Source organism: Calonectris borealis, chromosome 7 (assembly GCF_964195595.1).
Source record: "Calonectris borealis chromosome 7, bCalBor7.hap1.2, whole genome shotgun sequence".
Taxonomy (NCBI): Eukaryota; Metazoa; Chordata; class Aves; order Procellariiformes; family Procellariidae; genus Calonectris; species Calonectris borealis.
Window position 1 is genome coordinate 13,317,467 of NC_134318.1, and position 25,256 is coordinate 13,342,722.

The window sequence follows — 25,256 nt, forward strand, 5'->3', positions numbered from 1 at the left end:
AGAAGAATCTTGGTTGGATAGCACTGTGAATGACAGACATAGCTTATCAGTAACATGGAAGGAATACAGCTTTTTAACATCTTCTATGGTCAGGTAATGAGTGAGGAAAAACAGACATACAATAAACAACAGAAGTGATGGAGTAGTCTGGTAAATAAATTCCTTTGCTGCAATACAAATATTTTCCAGTTATGCATCAAACATGCAGTGGTGGTTGTTTGCTATACCTCTGTACGTGACAAACAATGTTTACAGTGCTGAGCAACTTTGGCCCTAAAATTCATGATCAGTGAACAGAGCAGAGGGGACACTTAGTGACTGCTCTGCCTGGCTGTGGTCTCGAGTATGCCCAGGTCCCCCCACGTAACTTCACAGAAACAACTGGGTATACCCAGAAATGACACCAATGGAAGGAGGATCAGAATCTCCCCCTAAATCTTTGCCTGTTCATAAATTGTTGCAGTCAATTTTCAGCAACTCTGTGTTCTGAGCTGCAGCCGATTTTTTTTTTCTTCCTCTTTTTTTGCTGTCTTTCATGATACATGTGCATGTTTCATGAATATGACTTATTGTTTCTCTTTTTAAGCTAAACTGGTTGGAGGAAGGATACAGAACTCACTCCTGAGGGAAGATCAGCTAGTAACTCACCTGAGGAAAGTTTGTCCTAGCCAGTTAGTGATGAACTCTTGTTCTTAGAACGTGAAGGTATATATTTCTCAGATAATTACATCTTAGGGAGTATATTGTGATATATTCCAACTGTGAGTATCAACGTTAGTGCCTTTTACAATTTTCTAGCCTCTTGTTTTAGGAATACATTATGTCAGTGAATTTCAGAGGTTAATTACCTATTGTTTAATAATGCCAGTTTTCATTGTCTCCTCAAACTGTGTTCATTTTCATCTGTCTCATTGTGAGGTAGGCATCTATTACATCATCTTTTTTTGCAGCTCTCAAAGTAGCATAATTTCCATATCTTCTAAATGGAAATCTTCCAGTTCCTGTAAGGATTACTCCTTTTTCCTAGGTTTTTTTGTTTGTTTACTCCTGCTTAGGGAAATACTTTACGTGTGGCAGCTGAAGCTAAACACACAGCTCAATGTGAAGCTAGGTATTAATGCAGGGATTGTCACTATGGATGAGCCCAGTTTTTTCTAGCTCAGCTTTCTGTCTCTGATAGATGCCACTGGTAGGTATTTATTTCAGAGGAAAGTGCAACACAGCCCTCAGTAAGGAAATAATGAACCTAACACAGAAGGTCTTCCACTATCAGTCTCTTAAGTTGTGCCATGAAAAATGAGAATCTCTATGGCTACTTATTTTTACCCGACCTAAAGCAGCTGTTGGGGTTTTTGTTGTAAGTATTGATATCTAATCCTTTTTGATATCCTGCTATTCTCATAGTCTCAATGATATCTTGTAACAGTGAGTTTCACCTCAGGTTAATCAAGTACTCTAGGAAAAAATGTTTGCCTTAATCAATTTTATATGTGTTGTCTTTTCAATTTCACTTAATGTCCAGGAACATAGCTTTATTTCCCTTTTTCTACCATTCATTATTTTCTAAGCCTCTGTAATGTCTTCCCTTACTGATCTCCTGTCTAAAGCAAACAATTCCAAATGTCTCAAGTCTCCTTGATCTGTATGATTGATTTGTAGGCTTTTAAGTATTTTTATTTCATTTTTGTACCTGGCCTGATTTTGAAATGTACTTTTTAAAGATGAGAGTTCCAGGGATAATCCTGATCTGTAGGTTGGCAATAAGATATTACTTGTATAATTCTGATTCCTTTGACTATTTTTACATTTTTCATTTCATTTTCTCTGGTGATCCCATGTGTACTGGAGAGATTTCAGGGGGGTGCTCAGTGCTATGCAGGTTCTTGCAACACCTCCACAAATACATCTTCACTTACTTGAGCATCCTACAGTGCTTCAGTTAGCATTTGTCACTGTGCTTTCTTTGTTATGTTCCAATGAAAGGGCAAACTGTGTTCTGAAAACATTTTAGTGGGGTTTATTTTTGTTTTTTAAAAGATCATGTATGTATATTTGTCAAATACAAGTGAAAGGCAGGCATTTGGAGTGGAGTGTGGTTAATTCAGTAGTGATCTGCTCCTTTTGAAACTAAATTGTCTGAAATGAAGCCCAAGTTTCTTCCTGCAGAGAGGTTTAAATTATGGCAGTTGCTGTAAAAGATTAAATAAGTCTTTTGAGGAGTTGATCTTGAGATGTCTCAGTACTGAAGTTTAGTCTCTGCATTTTAAGACATTTGTAAGTCCCTTTTTCCAGAGTGCTGCCCAAACCTGAATTTATCTAGTTGTGGCAGATTGGCATCTATGAAAATGCAGTTTGTCACAAGGTACTGGAAAACGGATGATCTCCCAAGTCAGAGGCTGCTTCTGTAACAGGTGGCTTTTCATCATTCAGAGAAACTATATCAAACTTTTTCTCACATTTAAGACCATTTGTCCTGGTTTCAGCTGGGCTAGAGTTAATTTTCTTCCTAGTAGCTGGTATAGTCCTATGTTTTGCATTTAGGATGAGAATAATGGTGATAACACACTGATGTTTTAGTTGTTGCTGAGCAGTGCTTACACTAAGTCAAGGACTTTTCAGCTTCTCATACTGCCCTGCCAGTATGAGAGGCTGGGTATGCACAAGAAACTGGGAGGGGACATAGCCAGGCCAGCTGACCCAAACTGGCCAAAGGGATATGCCATACCATATGACGTCATGCTGAAGAAAAAACAGGGAGGAGTTGGCCTGGGGGGGGACGCAGCCACTGCTCGGGAACTGGCTGGGCATCAGTCAGTAGGTGGTGAGCAATTGCATTGTGCATCACTTGTTTTGTATATTCTTTTGTATATTATTTTTCCTTCCTTTTCTTTCCTATTAAATTGTCTTTATCTCAACCCACAAGTTTTACCTTTGTTCTGATTCTCTCCCTCATCCCACTTGAGGGGAGTGAGCGAATGGCTGCATGGTGTTCAGCTGCCTGCCAGGTTAAACCACAACAGTCCTTTTTGGCACCCAACATGGGGCTCGAAGGGTTGAGGTAACGACAGATCTGATCAGAATGTGTTAAAACAAATTTGTTATAAGCGTTCATTATTAGGTTAATAGTCGCTGGTCGCAATGTTGATTTATTTGCTGTTCTCAGAGTTGTGTCATGTAACACCTTACTCGCTGTATATGTTCCCTGTTGTGCTGTTTATCCCCTCTGGGGGTACAAATACCAGATTAGACCCCAACTGCCGGTGCTGGGCTGGATGTTCAAAGGGAGGGTCCCCTCTACACGTCATGCAACTGATGCTACGTGGAGTAAGTGGGTCGCACTGCTCACACAACGGGCTCAAATAGGAAACCCCAGTTGCCCAGGAATCTTGGAAGTGATCACGGATCGGCCAGAAGGCAAAGATTTTGGAATACCACCAGAGGAGGAGGTGACGCGTGCTGAAGAGGCCCAGAAATATAAACTGTATAATAAACTACCAGAAAATGAGAAGCAATATGCCCTGTTCACTGATGGGTCCTGTCATATTGTAGGAAGGCATTGGCAGTGCAAGGCTGCTGTATGGAGTCCTATATAACAAGTCACGGAAACTGCTGAAGGAAAAGATGAATCAAATCAGTTTGCAGAGGTGAAAGCCATCCAGCTGGCTTTTGCTGAACAAGAGAAATGGCCGGTGCTCTATCTCTATACTGACTCATGGATGGTGGCAAATGCCCTGTGGGGGTGGTTGCAGCAATGGAAGCAGAGCAACTGGAAGCCCAGAGGTAAACCCATCTGGGCCGCCGCATTGTGGCAAGATATTGCTGCCCGAGTGGAGAACCTGGCTGTAAAATTACGTCATGTAGATGCTCACGTACCCAAGAGCCGGGCCACTGAAGAATATCAAAACAACCAGCAGGTGGACCAGGCTGCTAGGATTGAAGTGGCTCAGGTGGATCTGGACTGGCAACATAAAGCTGAATTATAGCTCGGTGGGCCCATGACACCTCAGGCCATGAAGGAAGAGATGCAACATACAGATGGGCTCGTGATTGAGGAGTGGATTTGGCATGGACTCCATTGCACAGGTTATCCATGAATGTGAAATATGTGCTGCAATCGAGCAAGCCAAGCAAATAAAGCCTCTTTGGTATGGAGGATGATGGCTGAAATATAAATATGGGGAGGCCTGGCAGACTGATTATATCATACTCCCACAAACCCACCAAGGCAAGTGCCATGTGCTTACCATGATGGAAGCAACCACCGGATGGCTGGAAACATATCCCATGCCCCATGCCACCGCTCAGAACACTGGAGCCTGTGTGGTGTTTAGCTGCCTGCCAGGTTAAACCACACCACCTTTGTAAATGAGGATGTAGAAAAAGCATGATGATCGCTAGAAAAAGTCTAGGCTATGCTTAGCTTTCGCTCCTGATGAAGCAGCATTTTTGCATGAAATTAGAACTGAAAAATAGGAGTCCAGATTGCTAATCTTTTTTCTTTTTTTTTTTTTTTTTTGGGGTCCGCAGATCTAAACGTCCAGTGCCAGTTTCAACCACAGCGCCCAGAATTGAGTCTGCCAGGGCTGTAATTCCCCACCAGAAGGTATGTAACCCATTTCTCCTCAGCCAAAGTTAATACGATTTTTATCTACCGCGGCGAAGGTAAACATCTACTACAGGAAATACCTTTTGCCTATCCTAATTAAGTAAACATTGAATGAATGCACAGGCAGCAAAACTGCCACAATGCAATGTATTAGTGACCTGTATTTTGCTAATTTCTGATTAGCAGAACCAAAGCATCCAGCTATCCTCTGTTGTGATCTGGTCTAACACATTCTGAGCAGTTTGTTTTCATCTAGGCTGCAAGAGGCTACCAAAGCTTCTCAAAATATACATTTGCTTTTGTAGATTCTTGGGGAAAAACCATTAGACTGTGCCTCAGTGTATCCAAATCCTAACTACAACTGAAAAGACACTGATTTGGAAAGAGGACATTAGGGCATTTGAAAGCTTGCACCTTATTTCATTCTTGTCACACTATTCGAAAGACATCAGAATAAAAAATAAAGAGGATAAGTCAATTTAATGAGTAACAGCAAGTGGCAGAGGAAATGGATGGCTTGGTTTCTGTTGTCAAAGCTTGTCATCTTCCATAAAATAAACGTTCATATTAGAATAAACAGCATTCGTTGACTGTACCTGGCAACTCCTCTGTATCTTTGGAGGCACTGAGGAGCAAGGATACCTGAAAGATGGTATATATCCTTAGGCTCAAGCACTGGATAGGACATTTGTATTGCTGACGCATTTAGTTAGATAAATGGAGAGGAGGTAAAAATATCCATTGCTGCAACTTTACCCCTTCTTTGAGTGCCAGTTTCATCCCTAGTATGTAGTATAAATAAGAAACACTGAAGATGAAAATACATGGGGAATTAGGTGGTGTTCTACTGTTTTTGGCAGTTCTGACTTCCACAGATCAATTTTAAATAATTTTTATAAACACTGTGCTTTCCAAATTCAGAGCTGAGAAGGTAACATCATCCCTGTAACCGCTACAAATATGTTCAAACTAACAGAAGAGAATGCACTTGGGGAGAATAATTTGATTCAATTTTATTTTATCAAATTTGAAATGAACCTGTCTGGCCATTTATTAGTTGAGATAGAAATAATGTTATTTCACTCCGGATCTTGTAAACTTTTTGGCAAGGGAAGAAGAAATTAAGAATTTATCTTGCTCAGAGTTGTTTCTGCTTATATCATGATTTTATAAAAGTTATCTTGGAGAAAGTTATTGGAAGAGTCACTAAACAGTACTGTGAAATTGCTAGTACAAAAACAATGGATCATTCTTTTAGTTAGACTGGTGTTGGACTGCACCGGCAAAGTAATAGGGACAGGAAGGGGGAGAGAGTACTTACTTCTCTCAAGAACTACACAGAATGCTATTAGTTTTCAAGGCAGCAAGTAGACATGTCTCTTCAGAGTTATTCACCAACACAAGACTGACAACTATCTTTTGGGACCCTCAGTAGCACCTGTGCAGGTATGACAAATTTGCCTTCTTCCACCACATCAGATTGTCATGACTCTGTATTAGGTGCATTTCTTCCCTGGCAAGTGTCAATTTTAAAATTACTGCCGTAGGTATTCAAAGCTGTTTACCACACAAAACATTTTTCTCCCTTAACTATCTACCCTATAGAGAAGTTAACTCCATGCACTGTAGTTTTTTTTGAAAGTCCTAAAAGTGCCTTTGGCATGAAAGCTATAAAGTCACTTACATTTCCTATTTTAAGCCTTCAGAGAGAAATGAGGATCGAAGGACTCAAGCCTTTTTCAGCAGCATGTTGTCTCACTCTTGAGCATTCTGTGCATCGGTGCTTAGGAAGGTTTATAGGAGCTGTTGGAGGCAGCCTATTCTGAATGGGCTACAGGCAGTACTTGCAGCTGGAAAAGAGATTTACTGGAACCTTTCTGGAGGAGAAGGGTGGCATCTAGGAGAAGGTATGGTGGGAAACAGGGTATCTAACAGTATTCAGAAAGGTCTTCTTAGGTGTAGGGTCTTTGGCCCAGAGGGAAGAGGTAGCAGTAGAGTGCTGGAGTGGGGGGCCCTTTGCAGGTCAAGAGGAGTGACGTTTGTGTCACTAGTATACAGTAGTAGACAACAGTAATTTTTAATTGAAGAAAAACTCTTCTCTGGGGGTGGTTTGGCATTGAATGAAGGCATTGAACCATTGGAGAAATCTCAAAATCCAGAATAAAAAGTCTTTACTGATACCAACAGTGGTATGGGGATGTTGCAGTAAAGTATGTTACAGTAAATATACTTTAAAAATCAAGGTTTCTTTGCTTGTCCCTTTATTATTTCTAGTAACAATATCACTGTAGAAAGGAAGAATTCCGTGACACACACGTGGAAGCTGTCACCTCCACATCACTGCTTGACAGTGTTTAGACTGTGATGGTTCACATGAAATGAATTCAATTGCATTTCAAAAAACAGCAAAAAACTACATTACAAGACAGTCACAACAGTATTGTCCTCAAACATCGAGAGAAGTTTTTCTCACCTTTCTCTGAGTCAAGGTTAAGGCATGGCAATGTTAGCTAAAAAATCTGCATGTGCAAGTTCAGTGTCTAGTTTAAGCCATAAATTCTCTTGTATATTATTGCTGATTTGATTGCAGCTTCCACTAATTTTCAAGCATGTATTTCTTCTTTGAATGCTATGGTCATGGTTTTTTGTGTTTTAGAAAAATAAGCATACATTCTTTTACAAAGAAGTAAGGAAGGTATAAAAACGCCAGAGTTCTTCACCATGATAGAAATTTTTCTGAGCTGATCAATGTTATGGATGATACAGGTTCTGCAACCATAAGTATGGCATGAACTGAACTGTAGAACTATTATTGGAAATAAAAGTTTGACTGATTTGCAGTTTCACTATTTCTATATCTGACATTAATCTCAAACTTGAAACAATTTTCATTTAGTTTAGTCAAATCTCTTTGATTTAGTCAAGTCTTTTGCACAGTGTGGCCCAGCTGGAAGAAAAGGCATAACTAATGCTGAAAGCATTCAAATAACAAGAAGAGTAAGCATGAGTGCAAGGACTGAAACTAAGCCATCATCAGTCAGTGAGTTCCTGCAGCTTTTCAAGGGGGCACAACACAGGTGAAGATTCAGCTCAGTGCAGTTCAAAATGTTCAAGCTGAAGCTTTAAGGCTAAGCATAGCTTGAACGTTTGTCCCTTTGCATAGAGGTATTAAGACAGCCTCTTTAATTTTAATAATATGACTATGTGTTGTCCTGTTTATGAAACAGTACCGAACACACTTATTTTAGACTCCCAGTGAGGATCTCGTAATGCTTATGACTTGTTTCCTGCCAAATTTGGGAACCTATGTGGCTAACAGAAAATAGATGAAGAGATGATTGACTTTTTAAGTAAATCATAGGGTGGAAGAGCTGGCTGAGCCAAAAGCTATTTGTTGGATGTCTTTGAGCAGAGTCATTTAATGCTATGGTGCCTCCATTTCCTCCTTTCTATAAAAAGTTTAAAGCAACAACTGTATCTTGGGCATGTTGGGAGGTCAAATTCATTAGTATAGCATTAAAATTGTTCTCCCAGAAGTGCAAACGGTGAATAAAGACTGTATGGTCATAGCAATAGAAAAATAGAACATGGGCTGTCAAAGGAAGAGGACCTGAAAAACTGGTATTGTGTCTTCCAATATAAATTTGTTTCTCACTTCTCTGATACATAAGAAGGAGCATTTGCCTTTCATAGAAATTTAATATTTATAAAGAAAAGAATAATAATATTTCAGAATGGAAACTGAGCTGATTCATAGCTTCCTTCTATTCCCAAATGTTTGAGACTCCTCTACATTTATCAGTTTTAGGTTCACTCACTGACATTACACTGAGAAATTAAAACGCAGTTTTCGCCTCCTAGAAAGGGATTGCTGCAGGATCAGAGCACCTTTCTCGAGAGAAGCAGCTCATTGCTCAGTGTCAGAGCCTCCTCTTCTGGTCGGCTGAAGGGTAGCATCAGAATCGCATAGATTGAAATGTTAGCTTGCTTTTCCAGCCACAGGGACTGAAACAGAATGGGATGAGAGAGATGGGAAACAGGGGAACGTTTGTTACTGTTGGCTGCATTTCACGTGATGTAATCCCAAAAGCCGTGCTGCTGCTCAGTATTAGAAATTTGACCTTCACATTCAGAGATGGTTTCAGAAATGCTGCATTGATCTGTTTTTGCCACTGAACTGGAGAAAACAAATTCTAAAATATCCTACCAGGAATAAACTGAATGAGAGATTCTTTGTCAATCACAAGAGGAAAGAGCTAAATAAGCTGATTATTGGGCAGTAATTCTTTAGAAGTAGTTATACAGCTGCTCTCTTAGACACTTCCTGTTTCATCCCTTCCCCCCCCGAACCCCTGAAAACAACTACCTTAAAACTACCATGAATATTAACTCAAAATGGAGAATGCTAACCTGGCACTGCTGGGTTCCTAGGAATTCTAGTGTTGAGTTACCAACATGCTGGTATTCCAGCTAGAAATTGTTTGAGGAGTGAAACCAAAATTCCATTCATGTCATAAAGGTGAACAAAATCATCAACCGTCATTTTTATGGCAGTCCTATAATTTTCCCTTTGCCTAGTGTTAGTGTCCAGTAACACCTTTTTTTATGGGGTTTAGAAAGGAAACCCACAGTTAACTTGGATAAAAGCGACAGAGTTTTCAGGGTAACAAAGAAATATAACTCTGGCAGATCCTTTTTCTTCTCTATTGCCTCTGTATTTTTTTAAACATTTGTTTTGTCCCTCTCTGCTAGCATGTAAAACTCATTTGCACAAGTGGTGACTTAATTTATAAAGATGGTCTTGTGCATTTGTGCCTTTTTTCCAACACATTTTTAGAGATGTTTTCTGTTTATTTAATGATACTTGGAAGCTTGCAGTAGGCCACTTAAACGGTTGTTTGCTGTTTTCTGTGTCAGGGTATAATGACTGAAGTATGTAATTCAAATGTATTTATTTAAAAAGGCATAGTCTGAAAAACGCTTTTAGGATTATCTATTTTTACAGCCTCAGGCAGCTATTAATGCCAGCTAAAGTCTCTTCCTGTTTATTACTAAGAAAAATGTTCTCAGTTCATTTTATCTGCCTTACTTTTTTCATTCAAAACATCTTAAATGTATTTAATGTTATGATTATAATGTTGTTATATCCTTAGACCTTTAGGGGTTTTTTTGCAATTAATTTCAATGAATCAGGCCATATTATCTTGATTTTTTCAAATGTAATCTCCCTAAACTTAAATATGCAATACAGAAAAATCCAAGAGGAGAATATAAAATATTTATCTTTCTAGTGAACATTAGTATCAAAATCAGTAAATGACATTAATGATAACCAATACTACAAAAGTAGAAAATCAGAGGCCAAATTTTTCTCAGGCCTATGTTTCGTGCAAGGCTATGGGCGAGATGCGTGTAAGATGTTAAAGATGGCAACTGAAGCAGTGCCAGCCCAAATGAGGCAAAATGTCACTGCACGCCACCAGCTGCTCTGTAGTGGCTTTCATTGAGGGCAGATTGTGGGCTCCATCCCTTCTTCAGGATCACGTCCCCTGCCCGTTCCTGTCCCCCAGAGCTAGACTGCAGCATGCTGCCAGCGTTACTGGCGGGCCTCTTACCTGTCAGCGTCACGGCATCTGGGTACCAGTTATGGCTGCAGCGTATCCAGGTCCAGAGGGAGAGGTTGAAGTGATCCTTCTCCTATAGCGAAAGCAATGTAGCCCAAGTTAGGCTGGAGCCAGGAGCTTCTGAGATAAACTACAAATTGATATTATGGCTCTAGAGAAATCTGTAAATTGCCAAGCATTCAAATAGTTTGTTGGGTACCTCAGCTATAGATTTTTTTATCCGAAGAACATAATTACAGACAAACAAAAGTGAAGAATAAAACAGCTTCTGAAACTATATAATTCATTACTTTAAAACATGTAAGTTTTTAGTTCCAAAAAAACCTAAATGATGAGTTCCAGCACTCAGGATGCTAGGTTCAAAAGGCAACCATTAAAAAGATGTTAAAAATAATCAATATTAGAATCTTGCTATTCGTGTTCCAGTCACTGAGCCTTTAGAAGTTAAAGAATAAGAAAACTGAGAGTAAAGGTATAAAAATGCCCTCCTGAAAGTGAAGTTTGTATTCCTCTTTGATAAAATTGCCTACCTGCAGTATGGACAGACTTCCAAAAAGTATAGAGCTGTGGTCACTACACGCTGCCAGTAGCTGGAAGGAAATGAGGCACTTTAACCCTAAGGGTGCTCTGTGCTTCCTGCGAAGAGCTGAGTGCCCTCCAGTCCTAGGGATTTAGATAGTGTTGGACCAGAATGAGCTTGAAGCAGTGACAGGGTGTTTTGGGCAACATGAGCACAGAATTTTTACATGAAACTTCCTCAGAACTCATGTGGCAACTTATTTCCTGCATTGTGTTGCTGAAAAAGCAGTATTTTTCTTCTTTGATATTACCTTTTATTTTGGTTTCACTAAGCTGCATTAATAGCAAATCATTTATGAAACTGAAGCATACTACTGCATTTTTCCAGGATAAGGTTTTGGTAGAATATTTCTAATTTGAGCACCAGCACAGACTGCTATGGGTGTAGCTATTGTAAGAGAGACTCCTGTGTCTTCGACTAAGACAATACATCCTGCTGCCTAGTTAGAAATATTATCTGGGACATGACTGTAGGATCATACACTCTTCATCTACATACTCAGGCACACGTTCCTGCAAGTGAAATTATGCAGAAATGATCAGAATAGAAGCAACCTATCTGTTGAGCAGTACCTGTTCTCGAGTCCTGTTGGTCTATCTGCTAACCATGCTGCATGGCCTAATTAGCATGAACCAGAGCCTATGAAAGCAATGCAATGTGTGGGCTTCAATAACTTTAAGTATACTCATGGAAAATAGAATTGTGTGGTTTAGAATCATTATGTTTTTATAATGATGGCATTGACTTTTATGTTTGTATATTATCTCAAATGATTCTGACCTCAAGACATTTTTTTAAGATTTCTCAATTATCCTAGAAATTAATGGACAGTGTTGTCTTTACATAAAATTATTGCTATGAGGTTGACTAGTAGCAAATGCTCTTTTAATGTTAAGCTTTATTTGTTGATTTCAACTAAAACCCAGTAAAAAAATGCCTGAGTATGTTTTGCTTTCCTTATTTTGAAATAATGCGTTTCTTTGAAAATCTTCCCTGAAAGGTTGGATGCTTTGGCCCCAATCTATTTATTGCAAGTTTATCAATATGTTTAGAAAGCAGTAATTGCAGATATGTTATTTTTGCATGTGTTCTATGATTGCTCTCTTCTTTTTTTCTTTTCTTGGCCTGCATGTTTGCTACTACAGGAACCTGCTTGGGAAATCAATGGCAACAGAACAACCTTCAGTCCTCTAACTAACACGGCGGCTGGGCCTATGGGTAGTATTTTAGCAACCAATGGAACGTTTTCAGGCTACCTCAACAAGCAAGAGATCAGCTTTTCAAATAGCTCTTCCTACTTAAAGACTACCACAGTTAGATCTTCCATGTCCTCTCAGTCTGTGACTCCTGACATTTCACCTGCAAAGAGTAATCTAGGTTCAAAACTAAGCCCTGTGTTGACTGATGGCAATAGTCCTTTACACCAGTTGAGCCCTGCAAGGCAGTATAACAACCCTATTGGCCTTTACTCAGCAGAGACTCTAAGGGAAATGGCTGAGATGCATAAATTAAGTCTCAACCGAAGGGCTTCGGAAGGTGGACTTCCTAGAGGGTAGGTAACATGGTAAAATATTTAATATTTCAATAAGTAATGAATTTGCTGAAAACTTAATGTAATAGAACCTACCCTATTGTGCATTTGTCTGGTAATCATGATTAAGGTCTGGAACAAGCACTAAATTTTCCAGTACCCCCCAAAACATATAACAGTTACAGAATAACTCTTGGTCTTTGGTATCTGAATTGCAACATGGGTTGGAAATAGTCACCAGAGCATGAGGAGGAGCACTGTGACTGAAGTAACTGTGATCATCTCAGGGTTCTGGCATTTAGCGATTTAAACTAATGCATGTAGACTCATAGAACCAAGTATCACTGTCAGCCATTACAGTGATGGTGAAACAGATCTGATCTTTGGTACTTTCCTAAAGGGAAATTGCTTTGACCAGCAAATCTGACATGCTAGTCTACTGGAGTGTCCCGCTGTATTTCCTGCCTTAATGTATTGGCTTTCCTATGCAAAATGACTCAAAACTGCAATATTTTGAATCCTCTGGTTTGAACATTGTCTGTCTCACATCTGTTAGCTTTGCTCTTAACAGATCTAGGAACGATCTCTAGATACTACCCAGATAGTTTGATCCCATGCTGTCAAGGTTTTCAGTGTTACTGTGTTGCAGATCAACTGTTTTATTAGTAGGTTCGTGAAGTGAGGAGCTTGGACTACAATACATGAGAAAAAGCAATGAGAAACAGGTTTTCCTTATTTTTCTGCCTTCATGTATTAATTTGCAAACAAATCTCTAATTTGTTTATTTGTGTTTATTTAAAATGAAGATAAATTTCTTATTATGAATATGGGAAAAAGTATACTTTCAACACTAGGGACTTGGCTATATGAGGAAAAACAGAAAATGGAGACAATCCACTCGAGGTTTGATAGCAAATGCATATTTCCAAGTACTTTATATCCCATTGCAGAAGCTCTTTGCAAGAGCAAAACCAAGGGTTTTTAAGTTGTACAAAGTAAGGATATTTTATCCTTATAAAAAAGCATATATACATGTTCTAGATGATTCAAGAGGTTTAGATGATTCATTGTAACTCTCTTGAGCACTCAGCATTAACAACCCTAATTAACTTATCGGAAAAAATCCTATCTTTTTCATACTGGATAATTAAGAAAGGCAATTAGTGTTTAAAAGAAAATAATTTCAGTTAGTAAGCAAGATCAGCAAAATAAACCTCAGAATGCTTCTCTCTTAATATACAGTTTTCTTGGGGAAAACTAATCCTTGTCTTATTTCAATATGCAGAGTTTCCTGGGAGTATATCCCACTATCTTCACAAGCCTCCTTAACATCTGCAAGGGTGAGGGTGAAGGGGCTGTATTTTGGATGGCTCAGCATTCTGGCTATTTCTTCGTTATCAAAATTACAACACAGCTGCATCTATCACTCGCCAAAGGCAATGTGAACCATTCTATTGACTACAGAGGGCATTGTGTGATATGACTACATAATGTGTCAGTGATTGTTGGGGTGCAAAAAAGGTGTACCTGCAGAAAACACCTCACAGTCTTCACTCTGCTGCTTTTCCATGTTTTATGTCTCCTTTATATGTACTGCCTGTGGCAGTGCACTGAATTACAAAGCAAGGTTCTACCTTAGAACAACCATCTGAGTTGTTGTTGTTTTTTTTTTTTTTTAACAAAATTTTATGGAATTTCTGTCTATCTGCCTGTAATATCTGTAGCACTGATGAACAAATAAGAAAATTTATGAGAAATCATCTAAATGTTCTGATAAAAAAATTCAGCCTTTATCCTGCAGCCCAGGAACAATCTGAAAAGATTAAAAAGCCCAGAGCTACTAAGTACATGTGTCTTTTCAGGTAATTCCTCTGAGATTTAGAGAATTGTACATCTCTGTTTACATTCAGAGAAAATTCAGAGTTCAATAATCCTGTCATTCCCACTCCCACTTGAGTGTTATCCATGAAGTGAGAGGCATCTTTCCTACTGCTCTGTGCAGAGTGACATGGAATCTGTAACTACCTTGGGACTTGGTCTCATCCATGATAGTCTCGATCTCATTGTGGATATACGTGAAAGAGTGCCCAAGGAAAGCACCGTGAGCTCTGCAAAATCGGCTCTGGACTTTGTGGTGGACGTTCTTGCCATATAGTACAACATGAGATGCTGCATAAAGATTGTGAAATTATGGTGCTCCAAAACTGTGAATTTATTATGCATTCATGAACGTGCAGTTAGCAGTATGGTAAAAGCTATAAGAAAATTCAGGTTTGGGGGTTGATCTTAAGATATATTTCATATTTCAATTTGGTGTCCTTTTCACCAAATCATTTAAACTTAATTGTGTGAATTGCTGGGATTGTTAGAGGTTTAGCTAAATCCTTTGGAAAATCCTATCAGAAAGCTAAAATTAATTTTGAGATTATTTCCTTGATCTGCAAAGAATAACAAAGCATCTGTTTCTCTGATACACTCTTACATTAAAGCTTTATCACCCTGGCCCTGGGTAAAAAATAGAAGTGGCCTGTTAAGAGTGTGGAACTTGATGTGCTGAAAGCTCTGGAAAGGGGAGTATTAATAAATACGAAGAGTGAGTCAGAGCTTGTAAAATGTGGTTCTTTTTCATTCCAGTGTAAGTTATTTTTCACATTGTAGGTCAAGGGCAGTAAATACCTGTCCCACAAGTACGTGCCAGGTGGCTTGGGTTACTAGCTTCTTACTGTGTGACCTCTGCGAGCAGCAAGTTGGGTGTTTCATCTATGTCCATATTTAGAATCAAGCTAAAACAATGTGTGGGTCTGAACTGGAGAGAATTTTCTCATCGCATACTAAACATAAGGAGAAGTAAAGCTTTACTCTTTTTGAAGGAAGCTATAGTAGCCTCTTCACATCTGAAAAATCTTTACTGAGATGTGTGGCTGTTGAGCTGCTCTTAGTGTGTGCACATAATGATTTTTATCTTTGAACATATTCTTATATGCAAACAAGTGGTTCCTCTAATTAAGGGGTATTTTAGGGACAGCAGTTCTGCCTTTAAAATATTATTTTATGGGTAAGGCAGAGGCCTGGATTAGAGGATTAAAGCAGGCATCAGAGGCCACTTCAGAAAATGATACTATTACGCTATGTTTCGTTGTAAATGAGCACCCAGCTGTCCTGCATGTACCTAAAATGGATATAGGATCACTGATGTGCTTACAGGCAACAGCTTGTTCCTAATATATCTCTACTGGTCCCTGTAACAGACTGATATATTTGGCTTAATGTAGGGTTTATAAAGTTAGAAGAACATTCTCAAATCCAAGAGTCTGAAGAACAGTAACTGCAGAAGGTGATCTGTGATTGCTTTTCCATGGAAATGAAGAGGTGCAAAGCCTTTACTGCAGCTTTGGCTCATTAGAGTGTTTTTGATCATGAAAAAGGCAGCTGGATGCACCAATGCAAAAGGACTGTATGTAAAAAGAAGCAGTAGTATCAAAGGTTCTGCAAGGCAAATGCAGAAGGCAACAAATCCACTTTGAATGTCACTCTAACAGTATGACATTGCTGTCCAGTATTTTGTATCAATCCCAGATCCAGAAATGTTACAGCAGCAAGTTGGAAGGTTCAGTGCCCCGTTCTGTCAACAGCATTCTGTGCAGCTAAATAACAAGAAGTATTTATTAACTGATCCTGGCCTCTCTTCCTTTTTATTTTGTGCAAAATATGATTAATTACTCTCCACCCAAGAATATAAGGGCAAAGTATGGGTATTCTAAGCTTTGAAAAAACTATGTTAAAATAAATGTCATAGCCCATTAATGCTATTTGTGCAACCAACAGAAAGAGTTATTAGCAAATAATATAATATTACAGTCTGAGCACACTATCTATTCATTGCTCCCAGCTTTGGCCCACATAAGGCCTACGTTGAGTTTTGTATTGTGTTTCTTTGGAATTACTGTGCAAGCCACTGTCACTTCTTGTTTATGCAGCAAAGCGGGATGTAGCATGAACATATGTTTTTTCATACTGTGTACGTACCAGATGGAATAAAATATCCTGATATGGATATCCAAAAAAACACATAATGCACGGACTTGCTTCATTTCACATGGAATAAATTAGGAATGACTATTCTGAAATTAATTGGCTTACACCACTGTTGGCATAAATGTAGGTACAGTCAGATTTAGGCCAATAGTTTGTTAAATACAAAGGCATTTTCCTTAGTTTTAGATTTAAAACATCTACCAATATATTCTTTGGATATTCTCCAGCACGTAAAAGACCAAAAAATCAATCTTGCAATACCAACTCTGAGGGCAGCCTGAGGAGAACAGACTTCATCCCTGAATATTTAGTATCTGAGGGAAGAATATAATCTCTACCCCTTATTTGCTATTTTCAGATAAGAATATACTCTGCAAATGCTGCCTTCTTCCCTCTGCTCCCTTCCCCCATACACTTTGATAATAGTACTTTTAGGGATGCACATGTTAAAGGGTCAGCCAAAATGCCATGGTACCCTACTAAGTCCTAGTGGATCAACTATAATCCTTACGTTTTTCCCTTTCTTAATCTCGTCGGGGTTTTCAGGCATACATTTACTTTTTGTTCTTATTTGTAGATGGTCTGAAAAAAGCTTTAGTAAGCTTTTGTAAATACCTTTTGCCCTTTGCACTCTAAAAGCGATTGACTTTTTCTGTTTGGTTGGTTTTGATGTTGTTTGTTCTCTTTCTCTTCTTTTAGGTCATAACCAACACCAATGCCAAGTTAGTATCACTTCTATATAGTGCCAAGTATTTGTGTTACGCTGTATGTGCGAAGATTTGTTTTCTGGGGTAGCATGATCCCTTGTGTTCCTGCTGTGTCTGCTTGCAAGTGGAAATATTTTTTAAAAAATCTTACTGGTGTGGCAAGCGTCATGGGCTGCCACTGGTGTCCAGTGGTGCTCCTTTCTAAGCACGCCATGTGTTTGGCATTTCTTGGTGATGTTCTAATGCTGCAAATGGAGTTAGCATCTGAGCTTGCTCAGTTCTTGTAAATGCTTTCAGATGTTTTCTTCTCTACAGTCCGAGTTTAATTCCTCCTAACTCTTTAAGGAGTCTTCATGCCTTTGGGATTTGGGGAGCCTCATCTCAGCCTTTTTTGGTGTATTATTAGTGATGTATTTTTAGCCTCAACATTAAATTAACCTCCAAAGTCCCACTCCACTAAAATTCAAATTTAGGTTGGTATGGGATACTGATATGGAAAAGATCTAAAAAATAATTTACCTTAGTAAGCATATTGCCCAAACAAGACGTTGTGGTTTAACCCCAGCCAGCAACTAAGCCACGTGGTGCCGTTTGTTGCCAGCTGGGGTTAAACCATGACACAAGAAACAACTATTGATTTGAAAATGTGATTGTCTGCTTTATTTAGGAAAGTTCACAGAGTCCTCAGCTTTGACCTTTAGTTTTATAAGGGCAGAGGATTGTCTCTAAATTCCCACTTTCTGTCTCTGAACTGAGTATTGTCCAGAAATTGCTGGAGAGACTGGGTTAAATTCAGCATAAAATAAATAATTATTAGTTAAATGTCAAATTTAAACTGACAAGAGAAGGTTAGAAGTAGTAGAATACATAAAGTTGAAGTAATATTTAATGCATATAATTTACACCGATCTGGCATTCTCTGTTGATTTTAATGAGGTGTGGGTGTGATGTCATGCAAATGATGTAACTCCTTTGGAGTGATGAAATTCTAGCCAATTTACATTGATAATTATTCTGTTAAAATTGTCTTAGAAAGGAGAAGTCACATTACAGGGGTGTTTTTAATCTTACTTGCTTTGGGATTTATTTTTCCTGATCCTTTTCCAGCTTGGTAGAAAAATCCCATTCATTTTGCAGAGGTGCTGCAGCTGTCTCTAGGGTCTTACCTCTGCCGCTTTGTCCTAGAGCACAGCAAGCACTAATATCTTCTGTTTACTTCCAGAGTTATAAAGAAAACTCTGCAGTTGAAAATCTGTACCCTTTTCTCTTATTTTTATGGGAATCCTGTTAACTTCAGTGAAAGTTTTGCCTTCGTATGTATAATGTGACTAAAACCTCTTGAAAGACGCCACTGAAACTGTTTAAATAGCACAAGTGAAAGCCTAAATCACTACTGCTGCTACCACTAGGGAAGTTTAGGCTGTTCTAAGATTACTAGCTTTTATTTTTGTAATTGATTGTGGAAACCAATTGCTTTGAACTTTACTCTTTAAAAGTGGCATATTTAACCTCTGTCTTTTCATTCACACAATCTTCTCAGATCTTGGGTTTAGACTCTCTTCAGGACTTCTAACAGCGTGGGGGAAAGAGAACACTAAATTCAAGATCTTGAGGACCTGTGTGATCGTTTAGGGTATTACAAAGAAAAGAAATAGCATTGTTAAAGTAAGGCATGTGCATGCTGAAAAGTCAAGAGTACAACAACCTGCATGTCTCTGCACATCACCCTTCAACAGATGATGTCAGTGTAATAATAATATTGTCATAGTTGATGAAGAGTTAATGGAGAGATATTTTAAATGTGAAAATGTCCTTGTAAAAAGATGATTTTCACTTTTTGAATGCATAATGCAGCTTCCCGGTTCCCTCCTTTAAAATGTTGATGTGTGTAACTAAAGGCTGTGGCTGTAATACAGCATGTGCATATTTGTCCCTGTTCCTTGAGCATGTGGCTGTTAATGTTCTGTCAAGTATTTTGAATGATGTGTGACTGTATCTCTCTTACTGTGCATCTTCAGTCAGGGTATCCCACCAAACAAAAGGCTGAAAACGTAGTGGAATCCCCTGGCTGGGTTCAGAGGTGACACATCACCTTTAATAATCTCTGGAAGATTAAGTCGGATGGCTGCCAGTTTTACTTCATTCTTCTTTTTCCTCCATGCCGGGTTGAGGGTTCGGTTTTAACACTCACCCTCTGGGGCTAACCCACAGCAGACAGGCACACTAGTGTTCCCTTGCCAACCAGAGACGCGTTGTTCAGTCACATGAAAAAATTCAGCAAAAGAATTAATAGTAGCTGATAAACTTATGGTGAAATGGTTTTAGACTGAAAAGGAAAATTGTTCCAATGAAACAGGATTACATTTTTCAGAATTTCTTTTGCGGCAGGGGATATATCCATTTCCAGCTTTTGGGCTCAGTTCCAAATGAGACATTTGTGAAATATCCATTATTTCCGAAAGGACAGAATTCTCATTTTTGCCCAGTTTGGTGAGCATATGGAATCTATACTGCTGGCATCCTCCTGCTGCTGGCACGACAGGAACAGCAGACTAGAGATTCACCTGATCTCCCATAGGTTAGAGAAGAGCAGCTACTTCAGTGACTGACAGCTGAGGTTTAGCTTGCTCATTGAAACTCCAGGCAATGCTCGGTCCTAACTCTAGGACTAGAACAATGTACAAGTAGGCGCTACAAGGAAGGCAGGTGCTCTTTAGCTGAAGTCTGAAGTTAAACTGACTTGTTCGGTTGCAATGGGAGCGGCAGGTAACTTGCTCATGGCTCAATTTCTCAAATAAAAATCCTTCCTCATAAACAGAGCCACTGGAAAATATGTTGGCTACTCTTTCAAATGCAGTTGTCCCGTTGATTGTGATATAGGGTATTTTGATCTGAGACTGAGCATTTATGATGCTACAGCAATGCTTATGGCTGGCTGTACAGAGATTTTGGGAAGATTAATTTAGTCATTGCGAGGAAAGCTTTGAAGATTAAAAGGTGCAAGTACTAAATTTCACTATGATTAATAATAGAGGACCTGACATCTGTTCACTCTGTTGCACTTTCTAGCACTTTGTAAGACCCTTCTGAAAGAATGAATAGATGCAGTGAATAAACTGGGAATTCTCTGCAGTATGTATGTATGTCTATGGACATGCATATATACGTGTGTGTGTATATGTTTGTATACACTTGTATGTATATATGCATGTAAGAATAGAATTTTAATATATGTAAGTATCACATATATATTTAGGGATTTGTCATGATTTTTTTATACAATGACAACTGTTTCACCATTTTTCTCTTTATACATTTGCGAGCCAGCACAAAAATGTCATCCGTGAACGCAGCCAGCTTTTAACTGTTACTTGTTACTTATGTTGTCTCTTATCCTCTGACCAGAAGCTTTTATGGTGAGATGCCATGAACAGACATACACACTCCTCTGTTGGTGCTTTTTCTCTCACTTAACTGTCACGCCTTTCTCCTTTCTTCCCCTCCCTTCCCTGTCGAACCTCACTCCTGCATAACCCAGCTCGGAGCTCACGGACCGTTTCAACCCCAATGTCCTGAAGGACTCTGCCCTGTCTACACACAAACCCATTGAGGTGAAGGGCCTAGGCGGCAAGGCTACTATAATTCACGCCCAGTATAACACCCCGATCAGCATGTATTCCCAAGATGCTATCATGGATGCAATTGCAGGCCAGGCACAAGCCCAGGGTGGAGAATTTGCTGGGTAAGGTTATTTCTTGTGTGGAGTGCTCGTTCTCTGCATGATACGCCTAACAGTCCCTACGTGCATGACGTGGCAGCTCTTCCTGGACTCTTTTTTTCTGGATTATCTTAGACGTGAAAAATACAAATCAATCCTAGATAGTGTTTGAAAGCACTTCATCGTTTTGAAGTTAAAAGGATGGATAGTTAGAAAATGTAGCATTTCTTTTTTGGTATTCTTTCTAGAACTGGTAAACCCCTAAAATATATATCTAGTGCTCTGTATATGACACTGGATGGCTTTTCGTTTATGATGACTGTGCTTTGAAATAACCACTGTATTATATGCATAACTCAGAAAGAATGGGAAAGGGGGAGTGGAATTTTTATTGATACATGAAGAATGCAAAATATTTATTTAGTACTGGCTACTGTTTTATTCTTCAGAATGGAGTGTTGTGCTGTATTATCCCTATCCCTAGTTTACATACTGTACATGTGTCTTACGCATATCCTTTGGACTATGGCAAAATGCATTGATCCTTAATAATTCTGCTTTTCCAATGCATGATTCTGATAATCTTATTTGATAAACTTATCCACAATTGTTATGACTTAACTGAAATGACACGTGCAATGAATGTAGCCAGGTCTCTCTCTTATTTGGTATCTTTCTACCCAAAATAGAACCTACCTTCCTTTCATGTGACACCAAAATATAGGTATAGCAACACACTTTACATATGTTAGCTGCAGGCTTATTGAAAGTGCAGATGTTTTATGTATTTGCTTGTGTTCCCTTTTACTGGCCATTTCTTTTCTCTTTTTTTCCCCACTAATTTTTTGCACCAATATTATTCTGTTGTTCATCACAACTCTCCCTAATGATGGATCCCAAACAATACCTTTAGTTGGTTTTGACCATGACTCACCTGTAAGAAGACTCACATTTCCAATTAGCAAAGTACAATGAAAGAAGGTCACTCTATCTGTGTTCATTATAATGGTTCACATCTTTCATAGGCATGGATTATATAAGACATTTTATGATATAGTGCCATTTTCTGCTAAATGCTGTAACATTATATAATGCAAATAGTAACATTTAAAAATTTTACCTATTTAAATGATCAGATGATTATAAAGTTTCACTGCTGAGCACACAGATCCTTTTCTCTTTATAAACAGCACATTAAAAGAATCTCTCAAATGCAGTTCCAATCACAGGAGTGGCTTTGCTGGACTGGAAAACATCATCATCTTTTCCCACCTGTGGAAGAGATCAAAACACACTCTGTTGCAGGGAGAGGGAAATGCCCTTTCTAGAAAATCCCAGATAGGGTGAGAGAAGTCCAAAGAGCGCAACTAGAATTGGAAGATCAGCAGACTTTCTAGGGGGGTTAGGGATTTGTCTTAACATGAAGTAAAGAATCTGAATAGTTGGAGAGGCTTGAATCATAAATCATTAGGTGGTAATTATATTAGTATATACATATATCTTGAAAAGAGCTGAATGAATGGATACATAGATAAAAAATAGATTTTCATGGACTGTTGAATTGTTGCGCCAGTAGCAGCAAAAGCTGTGTTAAACGCCACTAGCAAAAGCTCTAACTTTTTTTTTTTCATTTTGAACATGGAATCCACCTATCGCATGGGTATTTTTGAAATGAGATGATTATTTCCATTAATCCTTCTGTATCGGACAGTTGTAGTGGAACATTATTCTTTGCAGACAACTCCATGACTATGTTCTCCCCTGTAATACTGCAAAAAAAGTTTTCCTGCAAGATCCACTACATAAACTACCGTTTAAGCTTTTCCTTCATTTTGGAATGTGACTCCTAAGCCTAATGTTCACCTGGCCCCAGGAGAAACTAATGTTTCTATTCCTATGTGCAGTCAGGTGCAGGGGACTCTCTAAATCTACTGTGCTGTGAGCTACAGCCTGTTTTCTAACTTCTTTTTTTTAAACACGTAACACTTAGTGACTAAACAATTTTCTCAGTAAATTGTTTTATTACAATTAACACAGCATTTTTAATCTAGATATAAAGGCAAGGTTTGTGCTGATATAACAATGGCCTACCCATTGACTGATATTCATTTGATTAAACCTGTAACTCATTTCCTTAAGGTGTTGCTTTGACCTCTGTGATATTCTGAACTGTAATTTGCAGTGGAAACTGAGGATGTTCTTTAGTTTGCTTAGTTGATCAAGTCTGAGATAAGGTTATGCTTAATGCAGAAATGAGAAGTTTGTCATATAAAAGCAGAACAAACTGCGTACTGATTCTTTTGTCTCAATTCTCTGCCTATAATTTGGTCTCGGCTCTTAATTACTTTTCTTTGGGCTTTTCATTTTACGTTAGAGATAAGCCCTGAAGCCACAAGGTGTATGTACAATGGTAAGCATACTCAGACTGCAGATCTAAAGGGCTTCTGTTCTTTTTGGCAGACAATAGCTGGAAACACCGCTTACTACTTTTATCAGTGATGAAGAATAGACACGCTTAAGATAAGAATTCATTTTCTAGTTTGACCATTTGAAATCAGTGGTGTTTTAACTTAAGCCAGTAAGATCAGAATCAGGCTCATGTCACTTAGAAAATAACCCACACATGCTGGATCACCATGACAAACACAAAGGAAAGCATATAAATTATTTATACAGCAGTTATTCAGACCTCATGCTGGAACTTAAGGGTAGAAAAATTTGAATGCCCTGACTTTGTATTTTTTCTCCCTCCAGGTTGCTTTGTTTTAATTGATTTTGATATACCAAGAACCAAGAGTTGGTTGCAGGAAAGCCATGTTGTTAGTACATTTCAAGCACATTTCTGTCAAACCTCTTCTAAATTCCATTATGCAGTTTTAGCCAAAGTCACAAGTCGTGTAAGGAGACATAAATCCAACAACTTTATCACGATTAAGATCTAACAGTTCTAGTAGCAGAAACAATAATGTGATTGTACAAACTAAAGTCTCGGGTATCCTCCAGAATAAGTCAACTTAGCTGGATAATTTGCCAGTCTGCATGAACTCTTTGTTTGTGGGGTTGGAGTTTTTTTTACCTCACAGAGCTTTTTTTTAATAGTTGGAATCTAATATCCGAAGTCACAATATTTCATTGTATGTCTACATCACGGGTAGAACACTGCAGTGTTCCTAAGTTTTTACTTATTATCTACCGCAATTAAATCTAAATAATGACTTCAGGGACTGATTCACATGGTAAACCATGGTTTATAATGAACTCCAAGAAAAAAAATCACACTGCTACTTATTCAAAGAGGTTTGACTGTCTCTAAAGCTTGTTTTAATGTTAATAATGTGTGACTTTATGATGATGTGAAAAAGGGGGACAATTTTTTATTGAATCTTACTAAAATACCGTAGGCTATAATATGAAAAACCCTCGAAAGCTCTAACCCATTTGGGAAGAATTTTTTTTCAGTAACATCAATTTAAAGTAATATGCTTAAAGATGCATGATATTTCTGCACATACACACCCAGATGGAAAAAAATTAAATTAAGAAGAAGTATAACAGAGGTATTAACATGGTTATGTGCATCTTTAGGCTGTCTGTAAGAATCAACTGTCACATTTAGGTTTATGAAATGCTCATAATCAGTGACGCACTCTATTTTACACTTCCATGCTGAGTGGCTCATACGTCATTGTTACTCATCTACAATATAATTATGATTTTAAAAAAAGAAAAAGGCCTGTTGCATTAAAGACAGAGTTGGAAATATTCCAATGTATGGTATTAATTTAGTTCAATTTATATGAGTGTGTTTCACTCTGCTAGGGAAGGTTAATTCACCAAGCTCCATTTCCTGCCTTAATCATCTACGATAAGGATATTAATAAGTCATATTAATGCCACACATTGCTACTGGGAAATTTGTGGTCCAGCCTCTAGCGCTTTTTAACTATCTGTGAGCTAATGGCATATCTATACATACACTTTTAAACTGCTTTTTTGTACACTGGTCATAATACAAGAATAAAGCATTTCAGCTAGAGGATTTAAACAAAGGTATTTGAACTGTCCATGACTTGCACACCACTGTTGCCACAGTAGTCCGTGGTCGAAATCAGCAGTATTATCTATCCAGTGGTTTATTATCCACTCTACAATTGTCTGCAGCTGTGAAATTTGCTATCACATACAGCAGTTTTTTAAGCTTCAGCAGGACTAAAAAGTACGTCTGGAGAGATAAAATTAACTGTTGGCCAAAACCAAGCAGTCACCTATGACAGTAATACAGGGCAAGGTACTGCGTGCTTCGTCAGTACTGAGACGTAGGCCTGAAGTGCCCCTGGAAACTTGAAAACTGGGTCACCTTTTGGGGAGCTTTAACTGGACCCTTTACAGTAACAGAACTTTTCAGCGTAGCCAAGAGTGAGAAGTGGCGGCAGAGCGGTCACGAGGGGGTTGCAG

General features: G+C 38.5%; 1 protein-coding gene across 1 annotated transcript in view; it reads left to right on the forward strand.

Moving 5' to 3' along the window:
- The window catches only part of LDB3 (LIM domain binding 3), a 121,686-nt gene that overhangs the window by 47,446 nt on the left and 48,984 nt on the right, over positions 1-25,256 (forward strand). The window contains exons 4-6 of the mRNA XM_075154308.1: positions 4,528-4,603; positions 17,076-17,098; positions 20,622-20,825. Coding sequence (XP_075010409.1) covers positions 4,528-4,603; positions 17,076-17,098; positions 20,622-20,825 — 303 coding nt within the window. The remainder of the gene's footprint in view (positions 1-4,527; positions 4,604-17,075; positions 17,099-20,621; positions 20,826-25,256) is intronic.